The sequence below is a fragment of the Dipodomys spectabilis genome, unplaced genomic scaffold (genome assembly GCF_019054845.1).
Source record: "Dipodomys spectabilis isolate Male_0828 unplaced genomic scaffold, ASM1905484v1 ptg000032l, whole genome shotgun sequence".
Classification (NCBI taxonomy): Eukaryota; Metazoa; Chordata; class Mammalia; order Rodentia; family Heteromyidae; genus Dipodomys; species Dipodomys spectabilis.
In genome coordinates, this window is record NW_024870709.1 from 30,220,199 (window position 1) to 30,247,717 (window position 27,519).

The following is a 27,519-nucleotide window of genomic DNA, read 5'->3' on the forward strand; positions in this document are numbered from 1 at the left end:
AGAGATGTAGATCATGTAAGTCAGCAATTGCAATCCTAGCTACACAGGTAAAACAAAATATTCATAAGCTTACCAAGGCAAGTAGAAAAATATAAGTATTCTTAATAGCCAATATTCATAAACAAAAGATCTAAAAGTTATATAAACACAGGTGAATTTCACATCCTAATGTTGAAAAAGCATTTTGTTTTTAAGACGCCCAAAAGATTACATATGATTTCACTTACCAAAACTTAGACTTAGAACAAAGCTACATGTTGTTAGAAATCAGCATAGCATTTATCTTTGCAATAGAAGAGGTCAGAAAAGAGTAGGTGTTGATTAAAAGGAAGCATCAGTAGGGATGTAGAGGATTCTAATCTCAATATAGGTCATACAACTGTGTTTGGTTTGTAATATTCAGAGAGTAGTGCAGTTAAAAAACTTTTCTGCACACTAGTTTTTTAAGATTGTAAAATAACTTATCATAGTTTTACATACCTTCGAAGAAGAATCAGGATCTTTTCCATTAAGAAGACCTAATACTTGATTAAGACATGATGAAAAGTGTTCATATCTAGGTTTAAAATAAAAAGGTGTATCATAAAATGTTAATTACAAATCTGATATAACAAATGGATTTAGTTAATCTACTGATCATCACAATCCATGGCTAGCTGGAAGGCGCAACTTACGGTCACTGCCCATCAGGGAAAGTACTGTACTATGTATCACAAGCCCAGAAGATCAAACTTCTATTTGAAGCAGTTACTGCTAAATGTATATGGCATTTGCACCATTTTTTTGTAAAGCTGAAAGTTCATGAAGTTGGGAACTATCTGTGTTTAATTCTGGAATGTATTTTACCACCATGTTATATATAAAGTAGCTTATTCACTTACGAAAGCACAATTACTCAGGTGACAATAAATTACATCTTGGAAGTTTTTAGTATATCAGCTGTCAAATGTCTTAATAGACTGTGTTCAATTTTTTAAAAAATTCAAGGGTACAGGAATACATAGTTACTTATTTATATAAAAAAAACTAAAATTGTCAAGCAGGGTCTTTAAAATTTTTTTAAAAAATTATCTTGAAGTAGTTGTACAAAGAAAGTGCCTTATAACAAAGCAGTTTATGAATACAATGCATCATGATCTGTGTCACTCCCTCAATGTTCTCAGAAATTAGGCTCTTTAAATATAGTAGCAGCCACAACCATGCTATACAACCCTAAGAGGTACCATTCATGTTATTTTCTATGTGACTAGTGCATCATAGAATCAGAATGATACCTTGAAACAGAGCTAAGAATTTAATGATGGAAACAGAGAGAAAGTGATAGCGCAATGGAAAGAAAAATTATAAAATGGATTAACATATTGGATGCTATAGAACCAAAGATGATTATCCAACCTACATTTGGCAGAGAAGACCTGATTAGGTGAGGTTTACCAGACTTGAGTCTTATGGGAAGTTGGGAGTTGAGAAGTTGCCAAGATTCTGGTTTGGAGTTAAAATTAGGATATTCATTTTTAAAGCAATAAAAAAAATATTTTTAAAGACTTGAAAGTTACATATATTTATAAGTAAAAGGAACGAGACAGGCAGGCACCAGTGGCTTACACCTTTAATCCTAGCTACTCAGGGGGCTGAGATCTGAGGTTCACAGTTCAAAGTCAGCCCAGGCAGGAAAGGCTGTGAGACTATTATTTCCAATTAACCACCAGAAAACTGGAAGTGGTGCTTTGCCTCAAGTGGTAGAGCGCTTGCCTTGAGCTGAAAAGCTGAGGGTCAGTGCCCAGGCCTAAAGTTCAAACCCCATAACAAGGAAAAACAAAAAGCAAAAAAGAGGCTTGTTTCATGCTTTTCTGTATGTTAGAATTACCTGGGTTTGTTAAAAAAAAAAATCAGTCTAATTCAAAACTATTTAGCACTATCTTGGCAGCCAGGATAGACATTCATGGGTAGTGTGAAGCTCACAGAAAGATGGGACAGATAAAAGAAGTGAAATGATAGTGTTACTCCTTGATTTTGTAAGACTTTAATTACTCATACCATAGTGGTTAATTCTGCCCTTGTCCTTAGCTTTATTTTTTAAGCCTTGATGCTCTTTCTTAACTATTAAGAACTACTTTTATATTCTCATACTGCCAAGACTCCATTCTCTCCCAGTAATCTCATGATAGTAGGAGTTTAGTAAATGTTTTTCTTTGTGAATAATGGTCAATTTAACTCTTTGAAACTACTTCAATAGTTCTATAATTTAGGACTACAATGTAGGTTAGGCAATGGGAAAATTAAACTTGAGATGCAAAAAATCATGTTTTTTTGGAAAAAAAAATTATTAGTTGATTTCAAGATGTCTACATTTTATAGAATGATACAATCTTACTAATCTAAGACTTAAGTGTGCACACACACACGCGCGCACACACACACACACACACACACACTCAAGCACCCTTAAAGTTACATTTTAGTGTTTCAGTTCAGGAAAAGAAAAGAAAAAGAGTGGGCGGGGGAAGAGGATGGAGGGGGGGTGGAGGGAGGATGTGAAGGGAAGGGGAAACAAAGGAGGAGGCTACAATGCTTGATAAGAAATGTACTCATTATCTTGCCCATGTAATTGAAACCCCTCTGTACAGTATTTTCACAATAAAATAATAATAATACTAAAAGAAAAAGAATGGGAATAAAACCATCACAACATTCCAATTCATAGCTTAGCTTAAAAAAAAAACAACAAAAGGAACATTTCTAAGTTTGCTGAAGTGAGTCATACCTGGTAAGATAATCAGCAATTTTAGGATTCTTAAGGAGATCCATTAATAGGTCAACTGAATACTTTCGTGTTAGGGTACCATCACCATTTATGAGAATATTAAATATTAACTGAAAAGTTTGATGAATGTTTCGAGCATGGAAGAGCTTAAAAGAAAATTTGAAAAAATGTATTATAAATAAAATGTAAATGATACCATTCTATATTAAAAAAACTTCAATAATCTTTAAACTTCAAATTAACTTGATATAGAAAAAAAATCATTTACCTTTTCTCCTACTTCTTCATTTAGTGTCAAACTGGACAATATTGAAAGTGCAAACACAACCACAGTTAAGCTACTATGAGCTAGAAATGTAATAAGAGTTCGATAAAAGGATTTCACATTGTTCTAAGGGAAAAAAATTAGAAAAAATTATGTTTTATATTCTGATTTAAAAAGTATGTACTGTATATAATAGATAAGATCATTAATCATCAACTCTTCTAAACAAATAATTGTTGTACCTATATGAAAATGGAAGTAAACAATGCCCAACAATTGTGCTCATTACTTGACTCATGTAACTGTAACCCCTCTGTACAGTATCTTTATAATAAAATGAAATTAAAAAAAAGAAAATGGAAATAGGAAGCATTAAGACTGGTAAGGGTTGACTCTGATCAAGATGCATGCATTATACACATAAACATACATATTAAACTGAAAGATAGTTAAAATTTTAAGGTAGTTCAAATATTGTACAACTATTTTCAATTTTCCATTGAAATAGAAAATATAAAAAGTTTAGAACAGAGGTAAATTAATTCAAAGAGCACTTATTATAGCACCTAGAAAAAGAAAATGGCTATGATAAATGTGTCCAAATAAAAGGTAACTTTTTACTAGGTTGTCTCATTTTGCAATAAATATTTCACAGTTGTCATGGTATCAACATTCAGAATAGAGAATGAGTGCTTATTTAAACATTGCAGCAAAAGCTTTAGCACTTAAGCTGGGTAAGGTGGTTTATACCTGTAATTCCAGCTACTTGGGAGGTAGAGATAATAAGAAGGGGATAGCCCAGCCAAAATAAGGTGGGTATGGTGGTATATATCTGTGATTGCAGCTACAAGGATGCATAACTAGGAGGATCATGGTAAAGGTTAGACCTAGGAAATCTATAAATCCTACCTGAAAAATAATGAGCCAAAAAACAAAAAACAAAAAGAAAACTTCAAAACCCCAAAGGGCTCAAGCTTAGAAAGTATGAAAGTCCAAGTTCAAACTCCATCACAGAGAAAACAAAACATATAAAAATATACATAACTAAAAAAAAATAAAAATAAAAAACTGTACAGAGGAACTTTATGGTGAAAGAAGGAAGATATGGTTCAGTCAATTAGAGTGCCTTGTTCTGTACATTTTGAGGCAGAAGCTACTTTTCACAATATGGGCTTAAGACATCAATTAAGAGTGTGTAACACAGCTGCTTTCATATATTTCTGACTTTAGTATAGATAGGTAATAATGAACAAATACTTATTCTTTGTCATATTTAAAGTTTTCTAAATAGGCATTTTTTTTTTTTTCAGTAAGAAAAAATACATGTCCATATCCCTTCCCACACACAACTTTCTTCCTTTCTATAAACCCTTTCAAACACTTCCCTGGCACAAAATAGGCTCCATCTGAAAATAAGACAAGGTCAGAAAAAAATCTACCAGTACAACAAATTAAATAATATTTAGTTTAAATTCTATATACTGCACAGCTGGCTCAATTAAGCTCATTTGGATGCCCTGACTTGTAAGTACTAGAATTTGAAACTAGATACTTGTTCATGAGTCTTTCTAGAAGAGTTGCACCGCTAACTGTGAAAACACAAGGATGACATAAATGAGACCGTCAATGGCATGCTTACCTTCTATTAGGTATACAATAGCTTAGCAATTCTCACATGACTATTTGTGATGAATAATGGGATGTTACAGAGAGGGAAAAGTTTCAGAAAACACTATTTGTAATACCTCTTACAGTCTTCAATAGGAATGCAAGTTACTTACAGGGCAGTCTCTACATTGCTTTTGATGGGTCAGCTGAAAGGTCGTAAGTAAAATAATTTTTAAAGAAAATAATACAAATTTTCTTAATCATAAAATCCACTATAAACCAAAACAAAAGGAAAACCATAAAATAAGTAATCTTCTTACCAAAGTCTTTACGTATGTTTGAACAGAAAGATTATGTCGACAAAGATTTGCCAGTAATCCCAGACAAGGCATTGTTAATTCATCTTCAGAGGACTGACTTATTTTACATTGGTGGTGTATTTAAAGAAAAATAAAAGACAAAAGATATTAAGTTTATTCTAAATCAATCAAAATGACATAGTAATTTAAATTATATACAAAAGAAGTCTAGCATTTGTACCCTAAATAATAATACATATTTCATGTTTGAAACCAAATTATCTTATTCATTTTCATGTCTTTTCTGCCATAATCTTTTTGTTTCATCAATAGTAGTTACAAAATTAAAGTTACTTAGCAAAAGCATGTCCTTGAAATCATCTAAAAGGAGTAACTTTTTAATAAATTAAAAAACATTGATGTAAGAATTCATCTATCACATGATCTTAGTTTAGAAATCAATCACTAAATTATCTGATTATAAACTTGATTGCATACTCACATATGATCTATCAGGAATGTAATTAAGTCATCTATATTGGAACCAGAATGGAAAATTTTGACATTATATGTCAACCTCTGCAAGAGTTGAATGCACTGAGAATAAGAAAAGAATTATAAATATATGAAAAAATACTGCTTGTTCACAAAAACAAACTACTATAAATATTTTCTGCATGTTACCATTTTAGAAGGCAAAGTTTAGGGCAAGAACTATGCTACTTCTTGAGTTAGCTTTTATAATCATATACAAAGCAGTACCAAAAACCTTAGAGTTCCTGTCTGTAGTCACATTTCCACACACTCTATCTCAAACATAGTAGTCATTGCAATGGCTTGAATGTGGCTCAACTGTGCCCAGTCAAGGGTTTACTTTGATTAAGGGCTAAACTCACAGGGTAAGGTTATGTGGAAATGATGGAACCTCTATAAGATCCAGAGACCAAGGGAAGCATGAAATACTTCCCAAGAAGCAAACCTGGTCTGATTTGTTCCTGGTTCAAAATCTGATTATTCTCCTTCCTATTAGTGCTATCTGCCATGATGTGACTACATCCAGAGGGGCATTTACAGAACTGACACCATAGTTATGAACCTCCAAAATTGTGAGTAAACTGAAATTCCTCAGGTACTTAGATGTAGCAACACAAAGCTGATTAATACGGTCATCACTTAATGACGTGAAACTTGAATGTTAAAATAAACTTAATGTTAAAATATAAAACTTCATGTTAAAATATTTTTCACATTCTAACATCTCTAAGATTGTATGCTACTAGTAACATTTTTCTTTTTCTTTGTCGGTCAAGAGGCTTGAAATCTGGGCCTGGGTGTTATCCCTCATCTCTTCAGTTCATGGCTAGTGCTCTACCACTTGAGCCACAGTGCCACTTCTAGTTCTCTTAGTGGTTTATTGGAGATTAGAGTCTTTCAGACTTTCCTGCCTGGGGTTGGCTTTGTACAGCAGTTCTCACATCTCAGCTTCCTCAGTAGCTAGGATTACAGGCGTGAGCTACCAGCGCCCAGCTAACATTTTTCTTCAAAGTGATTACATTTTAGACTCAACTTGACATAAGAGCTTTTAATTTATACTAAACAAAATAGGAAATGGAGATAAACAAATAGGAAATAGAGATGGCTCATGTGGTAGAATGACTGTCTTGAGCCAAGGGGCAGTACATAGGCCCTGGGTTCAAGCCTTAGTACTAACACTATAAACATAGCTTTAATATTTGTAGACCATTCCTTCAACGGATTGAGTCAAGTTGTAATTAACATCTACAACTTTGATATGAATAATTTACAAAATATAGAAATATGTGTTTATGAGTTAAAATGGTTAGGAATTTGATCTGTATTAATCAACAACGGTGCAGTATGGGTGTTATTTCCTTCTCCACAAAGTTTTAAAGAGTACTCTGTATCCAACCCACATTTAGTGATTAAAAACGGTGCCTATCTCATGTCATGGGATACCATCATATACACTGTAAGTTAGTAGTTTGTAAAAAAATATCAATTTAAATCTAAAAATAAGGAAAGAGGAACAGATAAAAAGTGATAGTGTACTATGAGTCTGTATACCTGCAAAAATACTGAATCACTGTGGCAAGTGCTGCTCCGACAAACTACTCCTGCTAGCACAATATTCAGATTGTATGTATTCTGAAGGCAGTCTCTCGTTTCATTGTCTACAGCTTTAAGAAAAATAAAATGACAGAAATGATATCATTTTTATATATGGTCTTCATAAACAAAAAGGAAATAATTTTAATTCATTTATACTTATTAAGGAAAATAAAGTATTATGAAAACACAGCATTTTATTACTGCTCTCTATTCATACATTTAAGTGATTTTTCTATGTAGACTAAAAAAGAAAAAAAAAACTTGCTCCAGTGTATTTGTAGAAATTTTGTTTTTAAAAGATTACAGCTGAGCACTGCTGTGCATACTTATAATCCTAGCCCTCAGGAACCTGAGGCAGGACGTAAGCCTAGACGTATAGTAAGATCCTGGCTAAACAAACCAATATTACTACTTTGACTTTTTTATTTTTTAATAAACCTTGATGTTTTTACAACATACAGTCTTATTACCTAAATAAAAAAACAAATTAATTTAAAAATAATCTAATTTTTAAATACATTTAAGGTTGGAAGTGACTAATATCCACTCTTGGAAGTTTGTTGAAAGAAAAAGTTTGTGGAAAGCAATTTTTAGAAATATCTATAATGGCTACCAAATCTTAAAATGATCTGCAAGTTTTACAGGGAATTTATCAAACAGAAACATGAAAATGTTCATTGAAAAAAATGTTCATGGAAAAAACAGTAGGAGAATGGTTGAATAAGTGACATTCCCTACTAGTAAAGATAGTGATATGAGAATAAATCTCTAGTTCTTGGTACCACTTAATTATTTGTACTAAAATCAACCAACCAAAGATCAAAAACTAATAGTTTTTGAAAAAAGTGTCTGGAAGGATGTATACCAAACCATTTAATGACATTTTATCTTCCAAATAAAAATGATGAGGAAGGTTGATGGCAATGTAAATAATGGCTCATAATGGCACTTCTGGCATTGTAACCCACCTACATGGGAGGCAGATTATGAGTCCAGCCCAGTGTAAAAGTTAGGAAAAGCCCAAATCTAACAATAAGCAAGGGGTGGCCAGTGCCTCTATTCCACTGAAGGCCATAAGGAGGAAGATTGTACTGGTGCTGGTTAAATATCATACCCTACCTGAAAAATAACAAAAAGCACCACCGACTTGGCTCAAGAAACACTAAGCCTGTTTAACAACTACCAGCCCAAAGCTAAAACTCCAGTACAGGAAAAAAAAATTAACAGAAAATCCAGGGTCATGTTATTTTGTCCTCTGTATCTGTGCTAGCTAATTTAGTAGCTATGAGTGGCTATTTAAATTTAGATTATTTAATACTAAAGCTTTAGTTCTTTGGTATTTTCTAATACTTGATATGCTTTTTTGCTATATATGACTCCTCTACTGGACAACACAGATTTACAAAGTTCCTCTCTCTCTTACTGAATTGAGAAATGCTGCTCCAGATTAATCCTTCTAGATTATTTTGTACATTAATTTTAATATTGTAACTACACACATTTCACTCCTCTTTGCTCGGAAATCAAAAGTGGACTATTTAGTGGACATATAAAAACTAATCATGATAAAAACAAAAAACAATCTTTATGTATAACTTCAATGTAGTTTATCACAGAAAGGTAATCTCTTAATTAGTAGTTATGATCTGCTGACTGGAACATGTAATACTGATATTCCATGTACATAGTTTTGTATTAAAATTCAAAAGTAGCACAGTATTTTCTACCGTACATTCTGTTCTATAGAACATGGAATCTTTGGTATACACTGGATTCGTTGAATAATTTTAAGAAACGACATATATAATATTACCATATATTAAGAGACTCATAATATGTAGATTTTGAAAATAGAACAATTCTTAAAAGTTCAGCACTTTAGAAATCTCCTAAATGTGAATAACCAACAGATTCTATAACTAAATCAGAATTTTTAAAAATATTAAATTTAGAATCTTGCAAAATCTGATAAAAAAAGAACACCAAGTGCCACCAAGTACCTTACCTAGTTGAGACAGCAAACTGATAATACTTAAGATGAGTGAAGCACTTATATTTGGATCTTCAAGTAGCTCTACAAGGCAACTCAAGCATTCACTTGGTAAAATCTGATTTGATGTAAACAGTCGTGTGAGCTTTTGTCCAGAAATTACCTGTAAAATGATCATTAAAATGTGTTAAAGTTGGAAATTTACTTCTATATTGCAAATAAAAAATTCAGTTTTTTCCAAAGTGGTACTGTCAGTTTTGGAAAATTCACACAATCTTTTTCTAGATTACTTAATTACTCACTTTCTAATTAAATGCTTGGATTTCAGTTTACATTCCTTTTCTCCAGCCAATTAGCCATCAAAAAAAACGCCAAAAGTGGAGTAGTGGCTCAAAGTGGTAAAGCACTAAGTCCTGAGTTCAAGCCCTACTACTAGTATAAAAAAGAAAAATTCACTAGAGCCAATGTTTATTTTAAAAATGAATTCTAATGTACTCATTCATTTCACCTTCTTTGAGGAAAAGAATAAGAATCCTAAAGGATAACTATATGACAGCTCCGTCTGAAGGAATGAGTTCAACAACTATGAGATTATGGAGAAAAAATATAAAAGTAATCTAGTTTTTAGAATGAAGCCAGGATAAACTATAATTAATATTTTTAAAATTCCAGGAGAGGGGAGAGATGAGAGACAGAAAAAAGAGGAAAGTTAAAAAAGAAAAAAACAAACAACAACAACAAAAAAAAACAAAGTAAAAACCAGAGCCAGGTATATTGATGCTTGCCTGTAATCCCAGTCTGAAGAAGTAGGAAGATCTCAGTCTGTGGCTGACCCCAGGCAAAAAGTGAGACCCTATATGAAAAATAAATAAAGGCAAAAAGGGTTTGGAGGAATGCCTCACGTGGCAAGTGCAGCCTCTGAGTTCAAACCCCCGTGTCATAAAAAAAAAATTTAAAAAGGGCAAAAACAGTTGACAATTACTATGAATTTTACAAATGTTTTATACTGAATTATTATCTTTTTCTACAAAAATGGTAAAGAGATTATTTTAGAATTACACTAAATCTGCTGTAAATGCATATTTTAAAAGGTCAGGACTAAGCAAACTGTTTTAGCATTCTCCTGATCTTTCCTTTTCTAGCTCTCTTCTGTTCTCTCATTCTTAATTTTTCTTCTATGAATCTGAAGCATTAGTGTTAAGTACTACGTGTTTTAGTAATATTGTTAGAGTGAGAGAGTTTAAGACTAAACATTAACTCAACAGATGAAATTACAGACACTAATAGATATTTGGGGTAGTAAACCAAAGTGAGCCTCTTGAACATTGCTCTTTTGCTTATTGTACATGTAGCTCACCACATGATTTAAACATTTTCTGTTTTATATATGATTTCTCTACAGGACTATACCTAATAAGGTACATAGTAAACATAATATTTCATGTATGTATTATATAATGTGTAGTAATTATAAAAATAGAATTAAAGTTTTAAACTGCTTTACAATTTTTCCTTTTACTTACATACAATGTCTTAATGCAAATATAATTTATCACAATAATAATTATTTTAATGCAACTTACTGTAGCCTTGAATGAGATACTTTACATTACTTCCTTTCACCTTCATAGCTCTGTAAGATGAGTACTACTATTTTGTTTATACATGAGTTAATTGAGGCCACAATACAGGAGCACAAGTGGAATTGCTATGCAGGCAGTCTTTTTTCTCAATCTATGTTTTTAATCACTAAATTTTCAATCACTAGTCTCAAGTTTAGTGCAGTCAAACACCATTATCAAGAAACAAATTAGCTCAGCCTCGCTCTACCAAACATAAGGCAGCCAAGGCTACAGACGGAGTTTAGAAGCACAAGTTCAGAAGAATGAAAATATCTCTTTTCACACAATAACCATTTCTGTATCCTCAGAAGTTGTTCTCACCATGAGCAATACAAATAAACTGTTTTCAAAGAAAGGGAATGTTTCAAAGTGTTAAAGGGTTTAATTCCTAAAACTGAAGATTCTGCTTATCTCTTGCTTTCTGGAGTTCACATGTTCTATCTATCCTAAAAGAGATGCAAAGCCTTAAAAATGCAGCAGTTAACACCTTACGGCTTGAGGGCCTTTAACAAGGTAATAAGTGAAAAGAGGGGGAAAAAATGTTCTTAGGAGATGGGTCCCTAGAGTAGTAAAAGCATCAAAGAGCTTAAGAGAATAAATATAAAAATTTATATTCCTTTCCCTGAAGACTGATGTACAATAAACAAAGTAATCTTAGTAGAACTCTTTTGACTGTTTTTGATATACTAGCTTTATAGGGTCGATGTAACAAGTAGAATATATTTCAACATCCTGTTTAATACTGAGAGAGGGAAATGAGGGAGAGAATGGATGTATTTATTCCTGGGCTTAATTTTTTTTTTTTTTATGACACCAAAGTTTATGATAGTTTGAATCCCAGGAACACCTGAGAAATGACAGCAAATGATTAACAGCCTAACAGTCTAAATCAAGGGGAAAAAAATCACAAGGAATAATTTTTCTCCCTATTTAATTATTTAATTTAAAACTGTCAAGGAAATATTTTGGCAAATCGAAAAGATTACGGTTACTAGCAAGGATGGTTACTTTTTTTTTATTGTAAAGGTGATGCACAGAGGGGTTACAGTTACATAACTCGGGTAATGAGTACATTTTTAAAAAAAATAGTGTCACCCCTTCCTTTTCTCCCAGTTTTCTTTTCCTACATAATGACTAATAAATATCGCTGCTGAATTAGTTCACCTTTTGTCCCACCACTTCTGTGCCTCCTCTTCCCTTCCCCAAATTAGATAAACTTACTTATAAGACAAAGGGTACAGAAATCAAAAACAGCTACAAAAGAGAAAAATTTAAAAAAAACGAAGAGAACAAAAAGAACCGCAAATCGGAGAATCAAAAAAAAAGCACCTCTTGTTCCCACTTCTTGGAGTTCATTTAGATAAGCATCACGTTATAGGATCAGGTGCACATAGAGTTATTGAGGGTGGTGGCTTCCTAATTCAAAGAAAGCTGGAATGACAACTTCACGTTCGAATTCAACACAGGGAACCCAGTTCACAGGCAACCAGCGCTGCGATTATTTCTTTAGGGCAAAACCGAGCACAACTGTCCACTATCAATAAGCAAAACAAGGAGCGGAGGAAGGCGAGTGCATGCAGCCCACACTTCCCCGTCCTCAGGGTCCCCACCCTCGTCCCGGCCTGGGTGGGCGCTCGGCCATTCGCGACTCCCGGGTCTTCGCCAGTTCAAGAAGACAGCTGGGAGCGACCAGCACGGCCCCCGTCTCTCCCGGGCGTGGGGCGTCCAGGGCGGCCCCGGATCTCCGCGGCTCAGGGAGTCCAGGGGGGCCACGTCCCTCCCGGGCCGGGGGCGAGCAGCGCGGCCGCGGCTCTCCCCCGGCTTGGGACGGCCGGGCGGCGCCGGCTCTCCCCCGGCTTGGGGCGTCTCGGGCGGCCGCGGCTCTCCCCCGGCTTGGGGCGGCGCCGGCTCTCCCCCGGCTTGGGACGGCCCGGGCGGCGCCGGCTCTCCCCCGGCTTGGGGCGGCCGGGGCGGCCGCGGCTCTCCCCCGGCTTGGGGCGGCCCGGGGCGGCGCCGGCTCTCCCCCGGCTTGGGGCGGCCCGGGCGGCGCCGGCTCTCCCCCGGCTTGGGGCGGCCCGGGCGGCGCCGGCTCTCCCCCGGCTTGGGGCGGCGCCGGCTCTCCCCCGGCTTGGGGCGGCGCCGGCTCTCCCCCGGCTTGGGGCGGCGCCGGCTCTCCCCCGGCTTGGGGCGGCCGGGCGGCCCCGGCTCTCCCCCGGCTTGGGGCGTCTCGGGCGGCCGCGGCTCTCCCCCGGCTTGGGGCGGCGCCGGCTCTCCCCCGGCTTGGGACGGCCCGGGCGGCCGCGGCTCTCCCCCGGCTTGGGGCGGCGCCGGCTCTCCCCCGGCTTGGGGCGGCCCGGGCGGCCGCGGCTCTCCCCCGGCTTGGGGCGGCGCCGGCTCTCCCCCGGCTTGGGGCGGCCCGGGCGGCCGCGGCTCTCCCCCGGCTTGGGGCGGCCCGGGCGGCCCCGGCTCTCCGGGGCTGCACCTTCACTCCCCGGCCCTCCCGAGAACCGACGTCGACGAGCCGATGAAGCTAGTCTGGCCGGAACCCGAAATCCCTCACCTCCAAATGTCGCAGAAGCTGCGTGGCATTGGCCTCTGACTTAACGGCTTTGTACTGACTGATGGTCAGAAGCAAAGACTTGAGGCAGGCGGTGGAGTCCATCGGAAAGGGCCGCGGCCGCCGCGGGGGAGTCAGCCACCACCCCGGGTCCGCTCAGAGCCAGCTTTCACCGCGCTTTTTTGACTTTTAGGCCCCGCCTCCTGCTCCTCCTCCACCCCCCCCCCCAGTTCAGGTGCTTCCGGTTCCGGCCAGGCACCGGAAGTCTTAGGCATCCAGCGGAGCGCTCTCTAAAACGGGCGGGGGTGGGCCCAGGGTGGGTCGAGGTCTGCAGGTTTGTGGAGTCGGGTTGGAAGCCACTCGCTCCTGAACCACCCCCCAGACCCCCGAGAGGCCGCGAGATTTCAGCCTGAGATCCGTGAGGAGAAATCTCGCGAGATCGGAGCTCGGTCTCCACCTGTGGAGGGGCGGTTAGGCAGGCGCCCGGGGTCCTTGATCGTCTGTGGGCTCCAGTAGGGTCGTCGGCTTTTATGCCAGAGGCCCGGGCTTTCGTTGGTGCCTCGTTGCTCCACCTGAGAAATGGTCGGTTCCCCTAGTCTAAGAACGGTGAGGATTTCTGGAGAGAATCTTTGGGCTGTGGATGTTGAAGCGGCCTGGGCGGGGCCTCTTTCAAAGGGAAAACCTCTAGGACACCCGCCCCCTGGTGCCTAGAAACGAGCGTCTCTCAGAGTAAAGCCCGGGCTCTCTGGGGGTTCGGCAGCTCCTTCAAGTGCCGGGGGGTCAGACCTGGTTCGTGAGCGCTTCCTGGGGGTGCGGTGGCCGCAGGCGGGCCGGGCCCCGCAGGGTGTGTGCCCACCCGAGGTGCGGGGTCCGGCCTGGCCTGGTGGATGGATGCTGGACATGGCACTTGTTGGCGGGTTTGGATCAGAGATAAAATTCCGCCCGTGTCCTTAACGGAGTGAGTCAGTAACTGATTGGTTGGGGGAGTTTTGTGTCTAAAATAATAATGCAACAAGGAATAAAGCTTTAAAGTCAGGTGGAAGAAGAGACTAAGAAATCGGGTAGCTGGCCTAATAGTTTCATGGGAAGCCGTGGTCGGTAATCGGATGCAAATGTTTGCATCAGTACGTTTTGTAAAACGTTTGGTCAGTTTGAGACGGTCAGGTGAAAATGGGGGGATTAGCCTAGATGGGCTCCTTGATGCATGTCCATGAATTATTCCATGCTGCAGTTAGTGAACGTAGTTGGAGTGTGGCTAGGGGTTTGCCAGTCAGGGAAGGAAGATGGGAACTATCCTCTCTAGTGAAGGAACTGTGGGGAAAGGGAAGTAGTCTCAATAGAAACTATAATCCACACAAATGAGCAGCACCATTTGTGATAGCAGAGTGGATAGCTTGCCTTTCCTAGCTGTGTATCTTTGACCGTTTGCTAGTGCTTCAGTCTTTTCATAAAGGATGACTAGAATCTGTTAACACAGGATTGTTCACTCATTTAGATTCTACAATCTACTAGGTACTAGTGAGGATGACAGTAATTGAACTGTACAGGTGAGATCATATGATGGTCTTGAAGACCATTGTCGAATTAATCAGAGTAAAGAATCGACTTGACTGACATAATTGGGTTCTCTGTGTTATAGGTGATAGTAAATGGAATGTGAAGAAAGGTAGTGTCACCTACCTATAAATCATCAGCCTCATGTTGAGGATGATGTAAGGGTCATTTAACTTAAACAGTCACTTAATTTTTGCACTTCATTCTGTATATTTTAATTAATATAAAATGTATGTTTATAGTTGTGAGAAGCACTGGCATCTTTAGTCAATGATACTTCCATATTCTAATCACAGAGCCATACTTTTAGTTTCTCAAAAACCGAAAAGGAAATTGATCCTTGGTCCAAATAACTTAGGTACCTAAAATCTTGAGCTTGAACTCCTGAGTGCAGTGGTAGATGATCTCTGTTTTTGAACTGGTCTAGTCACTTTGTATTATAGAATATTCTGGCAACTGGATAGGCTGTGATTTTGTGAGGAATAGGACTTAAAGTAGAAAGAATTATTTAGTAGAGTCTTTACAAAGAATAACTAGGATAATTGAAGTAGAATGACAGTTAAACATTTCAGAACTACTTGTAAGGGTAAGTAGGCAGGACTTCATAACTGGATATGAAGAGAGTAGGAGTGTAGAATGGATTCCAAGTTTCTAGGTTTCTGAGAAGATACAGATACTGCTGAGCTAGTTAATAGTATTCAGGGTACAATTGCTGGTGGATGAAATTTTATATACTCTTGTACCATTCTCATTAAGTTTATTTCTAAGTACTATAAAACTTTTGTTATTGTGACAAGACTTGCTTTAATTTTTTTTTTGTTCTTAGCTGGGTACCGGTGGCTGAGGCCTGTAATTCTAGCTACTTAGGAGGCTGAGATCTGAGGATTGAGGTTCAAAGCCAGCCTGGGCAGTAAAGGCCGTGAGATTCTTATCTTCAATAAACCACCAGAAAACCAGAAGTGGCACTGTGGCTCAAGTGGTAGAGCGCCAGCCTTGAGCTGAAGAGCTCAGGAAGAGCGCCCAGACCCAAAGTTCAAGACCCACAAACAAAAACAAAGAAAAAAATTGTTCTTATTTCTAACATAAATGTACCAATTATTGGTACATCTTTAAGACAACTATTAAAATCTTTCATTCTATATGATTTTGTTCTCAGTCTTACCTATATATTATTTTTAATAATTTCATCTCCCAATATTGTACTCAGGTTATGGTATTGTAGTCTGTATAGCATGAGAACTAGTGATAATATTGAGTATCTTTAATAATATAAAAGATTAACCCAGTATTTTGAAACAGTATAATTTGTGTTGTTGAATTGTGTTAGATATTTTTATCATGTTTAAGAAAACACTGCTAACTATTAACAGATGTTCACATTCATGCATTTAGTTTTCCTTCTTAAAAATAATTCGGGACTCATGTTGCCTTTCTGTTCTTAGATAATAATAATAACTATTACTTACAAGCACCATTATAAGGACTTTCTATAACAGTCCCATACTAAATTAGGATGATCATCATTTTACAGATAAGACAGACATAGAATGGTGAAGTAATTTGTCAGGGTCATATAGCCAGTAATAATAAACTATAGATTTGCTATGCTACAGGTTTTAATTTTCTGATGTTTTATATTTATGCTCTTAATTGAGTTTTTAGTGACTTTTTTCCCTAATTTTTCCATTTGTAATATAGGTTATGTGTAACTTTTGAAAAATGACTGTTCCATAATTTTTAATGATGGAATAATGAGAATTATAATAGTAATTATCTGATCTAGCTTATAAAATTAAGCCTGATAGCAGTTTAGTGGTATGCATTACGATATATTTGAATTTCTATTGTGACTATAGTTCAGATAATGCTTTTACATTTTAAAAATTTAATTATAAAATATTTAGCATACTATTTTTGTGGCTAATCTTGTTGCTGTAACATTATATGAAGTATTCCATTAATATTCTTAATATCTTTGTAGTTTTAAATTTTCCTTTTCATTGCAATGTTACCTGTTTTTTCCTTTGTTGGACTTTTAAGAGGATTTTACTCAACTCTCAAAAACCAACTTGCCTTTTGTTATATTCTTATTTTCCTTTTATTTTAGAATTAGTAATTTTACTTTGTCTTTATTCTATCCTATGAAGTCTTAATATATTTACATTTTGCATTTTTTCCTAGAAAGTACTTGCTTTATGCTGAAGAATCTATTTATTTGTTTAAAAGTACAACATCAGTTGTACCAATTAGGCCTTCATAGACATGCATACATACACACATTTGTATATATACATATATGTGTGTGTGTGTGTGTGTGTGTGTGTGTGTGTGTGTGTATATATAAATAAAACATATTCCAACCAACTTCACTCCTACTACTCTTTCTTAACTCCCCCCCCCCCACATTTCTTAAAAGAATTTCAACAGGCTTTTTTTGTTCTATTTTTCATAAATGAAATGAATCACTTCAGCCATATTCATCCTCCTTCCATGTTAGCTCAGCCTCTACTTACCAGAGGCAGGTTTACTTTCCTGTTATTCTTTGTGTTTCTTTTTTAGTTTTTTTTTTTATCATGATATGCCAAGGAGTTTTAATAATAGCTCACGCAAGTGTATACATTTTTACCCTAAAAAACTTTAGGTATGGGCTGGGAAGGTGGCTCAGTGGTAGAGCGCTTGCCTTGCATGCTCAAGGCCCTGGGTTCGATTCCTCGGCACCATGTAAGTAAAAAGAAAAAAGCCGGAAGTGGCGCTGTGGCTCAAGTGGTAGAGTGCTAGCCTTGAGCTGAAGAGCTTAGGGACAGTGCCCAGGCCCAGAGTTCAAGCCCACGACTGGACCCAAAAAAAAAAAAAAATTTTAGGTTTGTGTACATGTATGCATAAAGTAAATATAATCATTTTAACCAGACAGGTAAATATATTCATGTATCAATATTTATTGAGCGCCAGTTCTTTGTCAAAGAGGCTAGAGTTTATTAGGAAACCAAAGTAAGTGCTATTAGAAAAAAAGTTTTAGGAGCATGTTTATTTTAAGATGAAATATGAAAGACTCGAGTGCCTGCTGTAATAGTTCAGTAGCAGTCTTGAAGGAAGTAAGTGGCATTTGGGATCATGCACCACAATCTTATGCACCACAATTTTATGGCTGTTTAATTCCTTTATCTCTTCTAGAAATTCCTAATTCTAGAAATTCTTCAGTACTGAATAATCAAATAAAAAGTATCAATCTGTTGTACCAATGATTTGAGTCATGTTGAATGAGTGAAGACAAGAAATACGATCTTTAAAGAGCTGCAGTTTGTAGAATATTGAATGCTATAATAAGGGATTTATACCAGGGTTGCTAACAGAAAGCTAATTGTTCATTCAGCTACCCTGTACTTAAATGAACATTTGAGTATTTTTTTTAATTCTGAGGACACAGCAATGAATTAAATAGATAAAACTTTCTGTCCATGTAAATTTTTTTTTATTGACAGATATAAACAGTAACTAGGGCAAACAGGCAAATATATGCGAGTTAATATGTGGTGGGAGGAAAGGGGAAAAGGAATAGTGACTAAAGATTGAAGTATTACAATTCTTGGTTCTAATTTTAGAGTATTAATTGGATTTTGCTTAGACTTGATGGTTAACACCAGAAATAATTATTTCTTGCCCATAAAATTGTGGGTTGGCCGAAATAGATTGGTCTAGATTTGACATGGTTGGGTACCTCTGTTCAGACATTTTGTGGGGAGAGGATTGTTTGTGGCTCTGTGTGTGTATTGTGTATACATGCTTACACATGCATTGATCCTGGGAATTAAACTCAGGGCCTGAGCATTGTACCTGAGCTTTTGTGCTCAAAGTTAGTACTCTACCACTTTGATTGAATCAGAGTGCCATTTCTGGCTTTTTGGTAGTTAATTGGAGTCTCACAGACACTCCTGCTAGGGCTGCTTTGAACTGTGATCCTCAGATCTCAGCCTCCTGATGCCCAACTAGAGTTCTGTTTTTAATATTGAGGTGTTCATAAGACATCCAGGAGCTTCTAGAAGAGAGAATCAAATTTCTTATTGATAATTAAAGAAGAAATTGGGGCTGAAGAAAGATATCAAACTCCCTTTATGTGATGTAGAAATAACTATCCTATCATTATCACATCCTTGCCTTGGTAGGATGGCCCTCTCCCACTTGAGCCAACCCTCCAGCCCTGTTTTTTAGTGGTTACTTTTGAGGTAGAGTCTTGCTGCGATTCTCCTTATCCAGGATTCCTGTTGTTGCTGTGATTCTAGTTACTATGCCACTGTATTCAGCTTTAATTCACTGAGATGGCGTCAGGAGGATTTTTCTACCTAGGGTGGCCTGGAACCATAATTCTCCCAATTTTTTCCACATGACATAGGATTATAGAGTTCTGCTACTGTGCCGCTATGAGTTGAAGTGTGTGTGTGTGTGTGTGTGTGTGTGTGTGTGTGTGTGTGTGTGTGTGTGTGTGTGTGTGTGTGCGTGTGTGTGCGTGTGCTGGGTAGGGGGGTCTTAAGGACTTTTCTTCATGGGCTAGCCTTAAACCGTTATCCTCTTGTGTCATTCTGCCAAATAGGATTGTAAACATGATCCACCATTGCCCAGCCTACTATCTTGGTTTCAGAAGGAACCCAAGAAGGACTCTGTGTTAAGGTCAATCTTAATCAACCCTTGGGCTTCCTCTATATCTGCCTTCTGAGGTTTTTGGTATTCAATAGATAGATAGCATTCTTTAAGCCAATAATTACTACTTAAACTATATCAAGTGCTGTTCTAGGCATTGAGGACACAAAAATATTCTAAAAATGAGATTTCCTGTCTATGTGTGACTTATGATCTAGTAAGGGCATAAGGCCAAGTATAAAATTAAGAGACTTTTCAGAAAGCATTAATACCAAATACAACAAGTCTTAGTGGCTAGGTTCCAAAAACTCAAGGCAGAGAAATTCAGTGGTAAAAATGGGCAAAGATCTAAGCATGGAGTCATTTAAATAACTTGGGCCACTACAGAAAACAAACAAAATCAACATTCAGATATTAATATTATACAGAACCAGGAAACAAAATTTGTATAACTTAACAACTCAAAACAAAACAAAACAACAACCTGAAAAGCAAAGACTTTTCTGTTACAATTATAGTTCTATGCCATTAGCAACCTTTTGGTCAATGATAGATCACAAATATGAAAGTCTCATAAGATCATAATAGAGTTGCAGAATTCCTATGACTAGTGACATCTGTGTGTAAAGCAATACATTAATACTGTGTTTGTGGTTATGCTTGTATAATAAAACTAACAACATCCTATAAAAAAAAAAGCTATAAAATTATGCATGGTACCTACTTAGTAATGATGAGAATTATTTTACTGCATATGTATTTATAAAATATATATATAGCTGGGCACCGGTGGCTCACACCTGTAATTCTAGCTACTCAGGAAGTGGAGATCTGAGGATCACAGTCAGTCCATGAGACTTATCTCTAGTTAACAACCAGGAAACCAGAAGTGGCTCTGTGGCTCAAGTGGTAGAATGCTAGCCTTGAGCTGAAGAGCTGAGGGACAGCACCCAGGCCCAGAGTTCAAGCCCCATGACCTATTTAAAAAAATAAGAAAAAAATGTTTATAATTTTATAGTGTGCTAATACTCATAAAAAGTTTACTTTAAAACAGTATGCCATGCCATACATACAGTCTCATAAACATGTATGTGTCAACTCTCTTCTATTTATCAAGAATCCATGTCTGTTGAATGACTTAAGCCATCTAGATTTATGTAAGTATACTCTATTATATTTGTAGAATAAAATTGCTTAAGGAAACATTTTTCAGGTATTCCTGTCGATACATGGTTTATGCCTATATTCTTACACCTTTACCAACTATCAAATATTAAAATTTACTTCTGCTCTAAATGATTTGTTAAACTATAGCATTTCTTTCTCCAAAGAATTTCTAATAATTCTTTGCATATTTGTCACAGGATTTATCTCTAGGTTAAAAGTGTAAGTCATGGATAGTTTGGGTAGATGTTTTCTTCTCTTATATATCCCAGAGTCAAAATCTCATTTTTTTAAAATTTTTTACACAACTTATACACGTTTTATGAGTTGTTTTCTAGATAAAGTGACATTTTAAGTTAGAGTACAGTTATTTTTAATTATAAGTACTATTTCTTGAAGACCCACCTACTTTGTACAAAGTAAAGTCCTGTGCATATGTTAAAGCTCATGTTAAAGCTTCTGGTTGTTTAAAATATAGATTCTATTTTTTTTTCCTGTCCTGGGCATGAACTCAGGGCTTAGACTCTGTCCCTGAGTCTCTTATGTGCTCAAGGCTAGTGCTCTACCACTTGAGCTATAGCACTTCTGGCTTTTTCTGTTTATGTGGTACTGAGGAATTGAACCCAGAGCTTCATGCATGCTAGGCAAGCATCTAGCACTAAGCCACATATTACCAGCCCTTCTACTAAATTTTTATATTAGTATCAATTAGTTGTACAAAGATTTTCATTTTGACATGTCCATGTCTGTCACATTCCCTCATCTCTGTCCAGTACCAACAAATTTAATTGTTCTACTTTCATATGTACATCAAGTATTTTGATCATGTTGTTTGAATTTCAGTGCAGAACCATTTTCTAGGACAATTGTTGCCAGGTAAAGCACACATCAGTGACCTTATGAAAGTATATACTGGGTTTGGAAACAAATATTAGGACATTTTTTTCTGTCATTCTTTATATTAGTACCATTATAAAGTTAATAAGTGAACTGATTTTCATGTTTCAGTGTATTTTCAGTCTTCTTTTGCTCCTTTAGGGTTATGTGACCAAAAAATTTGGACTTCTTAATTAATCATTCGCATGATTAATTATATTTACTGTATTATTTGTTGGCTAATAAATCATGTAAATGGTTTTGTTTGTGATTGTGTTTGTGTATATTACCAACTCCAAAATCACGAAACTAGAAGTAATGGAACATATGGAAAAGAACAATTTGCGTGAGTATCTGCTCTTACTGATTTGTTAACAATGACAACCCTTACGTTTTATTATTTTTAAATGGGTTGCAGTAATGTTGATTATTCAGAGTTGTGTGAAGATTAGATGTTTATCTGGTGGATATGGTAATGTAGCTAAGAGAGCCCAGCAAATAGGAACTGATAAAATCCTAAGAAATTAGTTGATGCGTATAGTTGTAGAAAAGAAATTATAACCAAAAGCATAAACTATTTTTTCAACATATTACGAATGTGTACCTACAGTGAGCAGCTAGTTTTCTTATCTGAGTATAATGAGAAGGAGAAAGATAAGGAGACTATCATTGGTAGTAGGAGGGCCAAGTACATACAAGAGTCCATTCCCTGCCTGTCTCATCTTTTCCTTTTGTCATCTTTTCTAACTGCAGTGACAATCATTTCTATGTTGCTTCAGGTATTTCTCTTAGAGATGGCTTAGGTGTAGCATATTAGTTATCTCCTTGTTCCTACCCACATTTCTAAAAAGTGGTTTTAACAGACTTTTAAATACTTGAGAACAATGGCTAATTTATTATCTGGAATTTTAAAGTAAATTCTAGGTTAGAATGTTGTAGCATAAGCCAGTAAATCCAACACAAGAAGTCTGAGGAAGAGGGAACATGAGTTTGGGGACAGCCTGAACTACATATTGAGACTATCTCAAAAACTAGAACTCTCACCTTTCTTTTTTTTTTATTTTATTTTATTTTATTTGAGAACATACTGTACAGAGGGGTTACAATTACATGGGCAGGATAATGCATACATTTCTTACCAAGCATTGCAGCCTCCTCCTTTGTTTACCCTTCACCTCCCTTCCCAGCCTCCCCCCTCCCCCCCACCCAATCATAACCCCCCCCCCCCCCCCCCCGACATTGTAAAGCTGGTTTTGACATGACATTTTGTACTTCTCATTGTTGCAACAGGTCCACCTGAATCCTTAAACGACTTGTTTGTCCCCATCTCCTCCACATGTTATACTGACATCAAATATAGTGAAAGCAGGGGTTACACTGTGGGGGAGGGACATACAAAGCAACCAAGAAATAATCTTATAAATGCGTTAGAAACACATGCATGAAAGAAACAAAAACATTAAAATACATATTTGAGGGTTCATTTTCCTAACATCACATTCTCTGACTTTTTCTGCTTGACTCATACCTATACTAGATATTGCAAATAAGGGAAACCATGGGACCTATGTTTCTTTGGGTTTGGCTTACTTCACTTAATATAATTTTTTCCAAGCCTTTCCATTTCCTAACAAATGGGGAAATGTCATTCTTTCTGATGGAGGCATAGAATTCCATTGTGTATATATACCACATTTTCTTGATCCATTCATCTACTGAGGGGCATCTGGGTTGGTTCCATATCTTAGCTATGGTAAATAATGCTGCAATAAACATTGTTGTGCTGGTAGCTTTAGTGTGGTCTTTTTTGTAAACATTAGGGTAAATGCCCAAAAGTGGGATTGCTGGGTCATAGGGGAGTAGAACTCTCACCTTTCTGACAAGATGCTAATTTTATTTTAGGCGGACACATGTCCTACATTGATTTGTAAAAAGAGGCAATGGGTATATATTTCAAGCCTCTTCTTACCTTGAGTTGCAAAATAGAGCTAACATTGATGCTTGTAAAGTGACAAAGTTGAGATAGCAGTTGGGTTGGGGAGGGGAGGCAGAAAAATGAAACCAAATTTTCTGATAACTTTTGCATCACTCATTAGTCCTAAAGTTTGCCTGAGCAATCTTTTTATAAGGCAGGTAAGTTTGTTTTGTTATCATGCTATGAAGTTAAATACAACTTATTTGTTCAACTTCTTATCCCTTGAATTTGACCTGATTACCTTAGCCATTTTGATCTTCCTGATTCTCACAAACATGAACAATAAAGACATTGAATACTGGAGCCAGAGAACACATATGCAATGACCTAGCCTTATCCTTACCCTTTAAATTCTTATGTTAAAATCCTAACCTCCAACATAGTGGTTTAGGGGATGGGGTCTTTGAGAGGTAAACTGGGTTATAAGAACAGAGCACTCAAGACTCTGATTGTAAAAGGGACCTTAGAAATCTATCATTTTCAGAACATGCGATATAACCAGAAATCAGTAATAAGCAACCAGAAAAAGGTCCTCCATCAGTATTTGTTAGGTACCCAGTCTATAGTACTTTGTTATTGTAGCCTCAAACTACTAAAACAACCTTCCACATTAAAAAAAAAAAATGGCCGTTATTATGCAGCAGACATAATCAGATTAAACAATAGTTAAAATTTTGGTTAAATGGAACTCCCATTCCAAAATGGCTTGTATATTTCTAGAAAATACTTCACTGTTTTCAGGTCTTAAAGTGAGCCTAACATCTCACATCTCCAGTTTAAGCCAAAATTTTGGTAAAATCTAGCTGGCAGATTCAGCTTGATAGATGCATAGACTTGTTAGAGTAAATACACTTCAGGAGTGTATTTAATTCAATGTTGTAGTCTTTCTAGAAATAATATTTTTAGAAGTCTGGTAATATGTGCAGTTGTAAAACTTTTTTAAAATGTCAAACCCAGAAACGTGAGCTTTTTATTAGCAGTGGTCTGGTAAGAATGATACATTCATATTATAATAGGCATATATGTGTCTAAACAATTCACACAACTTCCAAATGTATAAAACGTTTTTATCCCATTACTTTTTTGTTGTTGTTGTTGATGGTGGTCATGGGGCTTAAATGCTGGACCTGGGTGCTGTTCCTGAGCTCTTCAGCTCAAGACAAGCGCTCTACCACTTGAGCCCATAGCACCACTTCTGGTTTTCTAGTGGTTAATTGGAGATGAGTCTCATAGATTTTCCTGCCTGAGCTGTCTTTGAACTTTTTGGCAAATTAGACCTCTAAATGATATAGGCCTCTGAGTACGTTTTTACAAAATGTTCATCTACACAATTTGGGGAGGTTAACAGTATCACATGTAAGTGAAACTTAATGTGAATTAGCACAATTTTATAAATGAAGACAAAACATTTATGAATTAAAACCAAAACTTGCTAGAGCTCAGAGGGAATGATAAGACTAGCATCTTACTATTTATCAAAGATGGTAATACTTCATTTTTTGCCAATGAGAAATGTCTTGCATATAAAATCAGTTTGGCAGGGCTGGGAATGTGGCTTAATGGTAGAGTGCTTGCCTAGCATGCATGAAGCCCTGGGTTTGATTCCTCAGTACCACATAAGTAAAAAAAGCCAGAAGTGGTGGTGTGCCTTGAGCAAAAGAAGCTCAGGGATAGTGCCAGGCCCTGAGTTCCCAGGACTGGCAAAAACAAAAAACAAAACACACACACACAAAACAAACAAAAACTAGGTAAATTCCTTGTAAATTTCACAACTTAAACTTGTCATCAGATCAACCAACAGGAACCTATATAAGTTTCTGTGGAGAAACAGTCTCTTAGGAAGACAGTAAACTTTGTCTCCCAATGAATGACATGGAAGGGCTAGTGAAATTAATCTATAGAAGAAAGTAGATTCACCCTTTGCTTTAGTGTCCTCTAGTGCCTTTTAAAATAGTGAGCTTTTTTTAAGCACAGGAGTAACATTTGGCAAGCTACTTTCTTTTGGTTGCTGGGTACTTGGGCCTTCCTCTGAAAGTCTGTAAAGTGCTACTGCTGTCATTATTGAAGGTAATGTTTGAATATGTCCCTGCTCAATTTCTGGAAATTAGATTTATATTCCTTTCTCCTGGGAAACAGCGTATCACAGAGATTCATCCTCAGAGCTGGGCAATTTGGTTCATGCCTACAATCCTGGTAACTCTTGGCTGAGATCTGAGGATTGCAGTTAGAAACCAGCCTGGGCAGAAAATCCTTGAGACTCTTAATCACCTAAAAAGCTGAAAGTTGAGCTGTGGCTCATGTGGTAGAGCACTAGCCTTGACCAAAAATAAGCTCAGGGATAGTCCTAGGCTTTTGAGTTCAAGTCCCAGGACTAGGACCAAACAAACAAAAGTCACCTTCAGCTTATATTAACTGTTAATTCAGGTTCTAAATATCTTCTGATTTATTTATTTTGCACTTAAAAAAAGTTGAACGCTGAATAGCTTAGCAGAGGCCTCTATCATTTATCTTGTAATCAGAAGATTATACTCCTTTCTTTTCATCTTAGCTGTGATCTCTGTGATCTGTGCAGTTAATGGCAAAAGATGGCTTGATCAGAGAGGGAGGTCTCTATGTCCTGAGATTTTCTGCATTCTGGAAATTAGGGAATTGTCTAGAAAAGGAATTGTGTAGAAAATGGTGAAAATACCATTGAGAAGCTGCTTGTACAGCTTTATTAATGAAATAGTGATGATCTGACCTAACGTGAAAGGCACAGTTTATCCAATCAATCTCTGCTTCATTATTTCAGCAATAATTAGACAGCATGTAAATTTCAATATGATGTTGTTTACTGAGTTTTTAAAATAAGACTAAACTGTAAAAGTAATATACAAAAGAAAACTGGGTTCTACATAGGTGAATCATAACACTTACAGCAAAGAAGTGTTCTTATTGAAGACAAGAAATGGTTAGAGAGCTTTTCTAAATGAGAAAATTTAGAAAATATGTGTATATGTGTATATCTTTGTACTTTCGTATCTAAAGTATCAATATCAAATTGTTGGAGAATTATTTTATCTTGACTTTGTATTGTTTAGAGAGCTAGTCAAGTATAGAAATTAGAAGCATTATATGTGTTGTGAAGATTATTCCACAGGATTACTTCCAGAACTGAGTTATCTCTTTCCCTGTTCTAAGCTTACTAATAAGAAAATACTAAGACCTCAAGCTTGAAAGATTCAGATCCTTCAGATATTTCTTTCATCATAAAAATGTGTGTGGGGGGAACTTTTGGTGATAGGAGGGTCTTAACAATAGCTTTACATATGCTAGTTGTAACCCTTCCTGGATTTACAAAGAGATCAGAAAAGAAATCAAGCCTAGCAAAGGGTACTAAGTGAGAAGCCTAAACACTGACCAGATATAGAAGATCAAATGGGACTAATTTCAGAATAGTTTTTCTTGGCATACCTTAGTATGTTTTTATTTCAGGAATCATCTTTTTAAAAGTCCATAAAGAATTAAACTGAAGAATGTGAAGCAGCTTTTTTTCCCTTTACAAACCATTTCTCTTAAGGAGCTGTATAATAACCACCATTTTAGGAAGAAATTACTTTTAGACTAAAAGGAAATAATACCAAGTAATTAGTAATGAAATTGTAGGAAGCAGGAACAAATATACCTCTATAAGAAATAAATTAGTATAAACTTTTTTCAGAAGCCATTAAGCTCCATAAAGCTTAAAAAAATCTTTTCTTTTTGTTGGTCTTGGGACTTGAACTCAGGGCCTGGGCACTGTGTCTGAGCTTTCTGCACTCACCTAGCACTTTTATCACTTTGAGCCACAATGCCACTACAGTTTTCTGGTGGTTAATTGGATTTCCTTCCTGCACTGATTTCAAACCACAATCCTCAGATCTCAGCCTTCTGAGTAGCTAGGGTTACAGGTGTGAGCCACTGGTACCTGGCCAAAAAAATAAAAAATAAATCTTTTGACCTAAGAATTCTGAGAATTTATTGTAAGGAAAGAGCATAGATATAGAAAAGTGTTATAGACAAGCTTTTTTCCCCCCAGGCTTAGAAAATATTTATTAATTGAAA

At 36.8% G+C, this 27,519-nt stretch overlaps 2 protein-coding genes across 8 annotated transcripts in view; one reads left to right on the forward strand and one right to left on the reverse strand.

Annotated features, from left to right (window-relative positions):
• Positions 1 to 13,531, reverse strand: part of Cip2a (cellular inhibitor of PP2A) — a 34,899-nt gene extending 21,368 nt beyond the window's left edge. The window contains exons 1-8 of one of the 2 annotated variants that reach the window (XM_042676800.1): positions 13,239 to 13,531; positions 9,072 to 9,219; positions 7,022 to 7,134; positions 5,439 to 5,533; positions 4,958 to 5,054; positions 3,033 to 3,155; positions 2,765 to 2,910; positions 481 to 556 (exon numbers count right to left, since the gene is read on the reverse strand). In XM_042676800.1, coding sequence (XP_042532734.1) covers positions 481 to 556; positions 2,765 to 2,910; positions 3,033 to 3,155; positions 4,958 to 5,054; positions 5,439 to 5,533; positions 7,022 to 7,134; positions 9,072 to 9,219; positions 13,239 to 13,340 — 900 coding nt within the window. In that variant the 5' untranslated portion in view covers positions 13,341 to 13,531. Of the gene's footprint in view, positions 1 to 480; positions 557 to 2,764; positions 2,911 to 3,032; positions 3,156 to 4,957; positions 5,055 to 5,438; positions 5,534 to 7,021; positions 7,135 to 9,071; positions 9,220 to 13,238 lie in introns of those variants that run through there. The other variant, XM_042676801.1, reaches the window with a different exon arrangement.
• Positions 13,532 to 13,638: 107 nt separating this feature from the next.
• Dzip3 (DAZ interacting zinc finger protein 3) overlaps positions 13,639 to 27,519 on the forward strand; it is a 74,056-nt gene continuing 60,175 nt past the window's right edge. For 4 of the 6 annotated variants that reach the window (XM_042676795.1, XM_042676793.1, XM_042676796.1 and 1 more), the window contains exon 1: positions 13,641 to 13,841. The gene's annotated coding sequence lies outside the window, so the exon portion shown is untranslated. Of the gene's footprint in view, positions 13,842 to 27,519 lie in introns of all 6 variants that reach the window. The other 2 variants (XM_042676798.1, XM_042676797.1) reach the window with 2 other exon arrangements.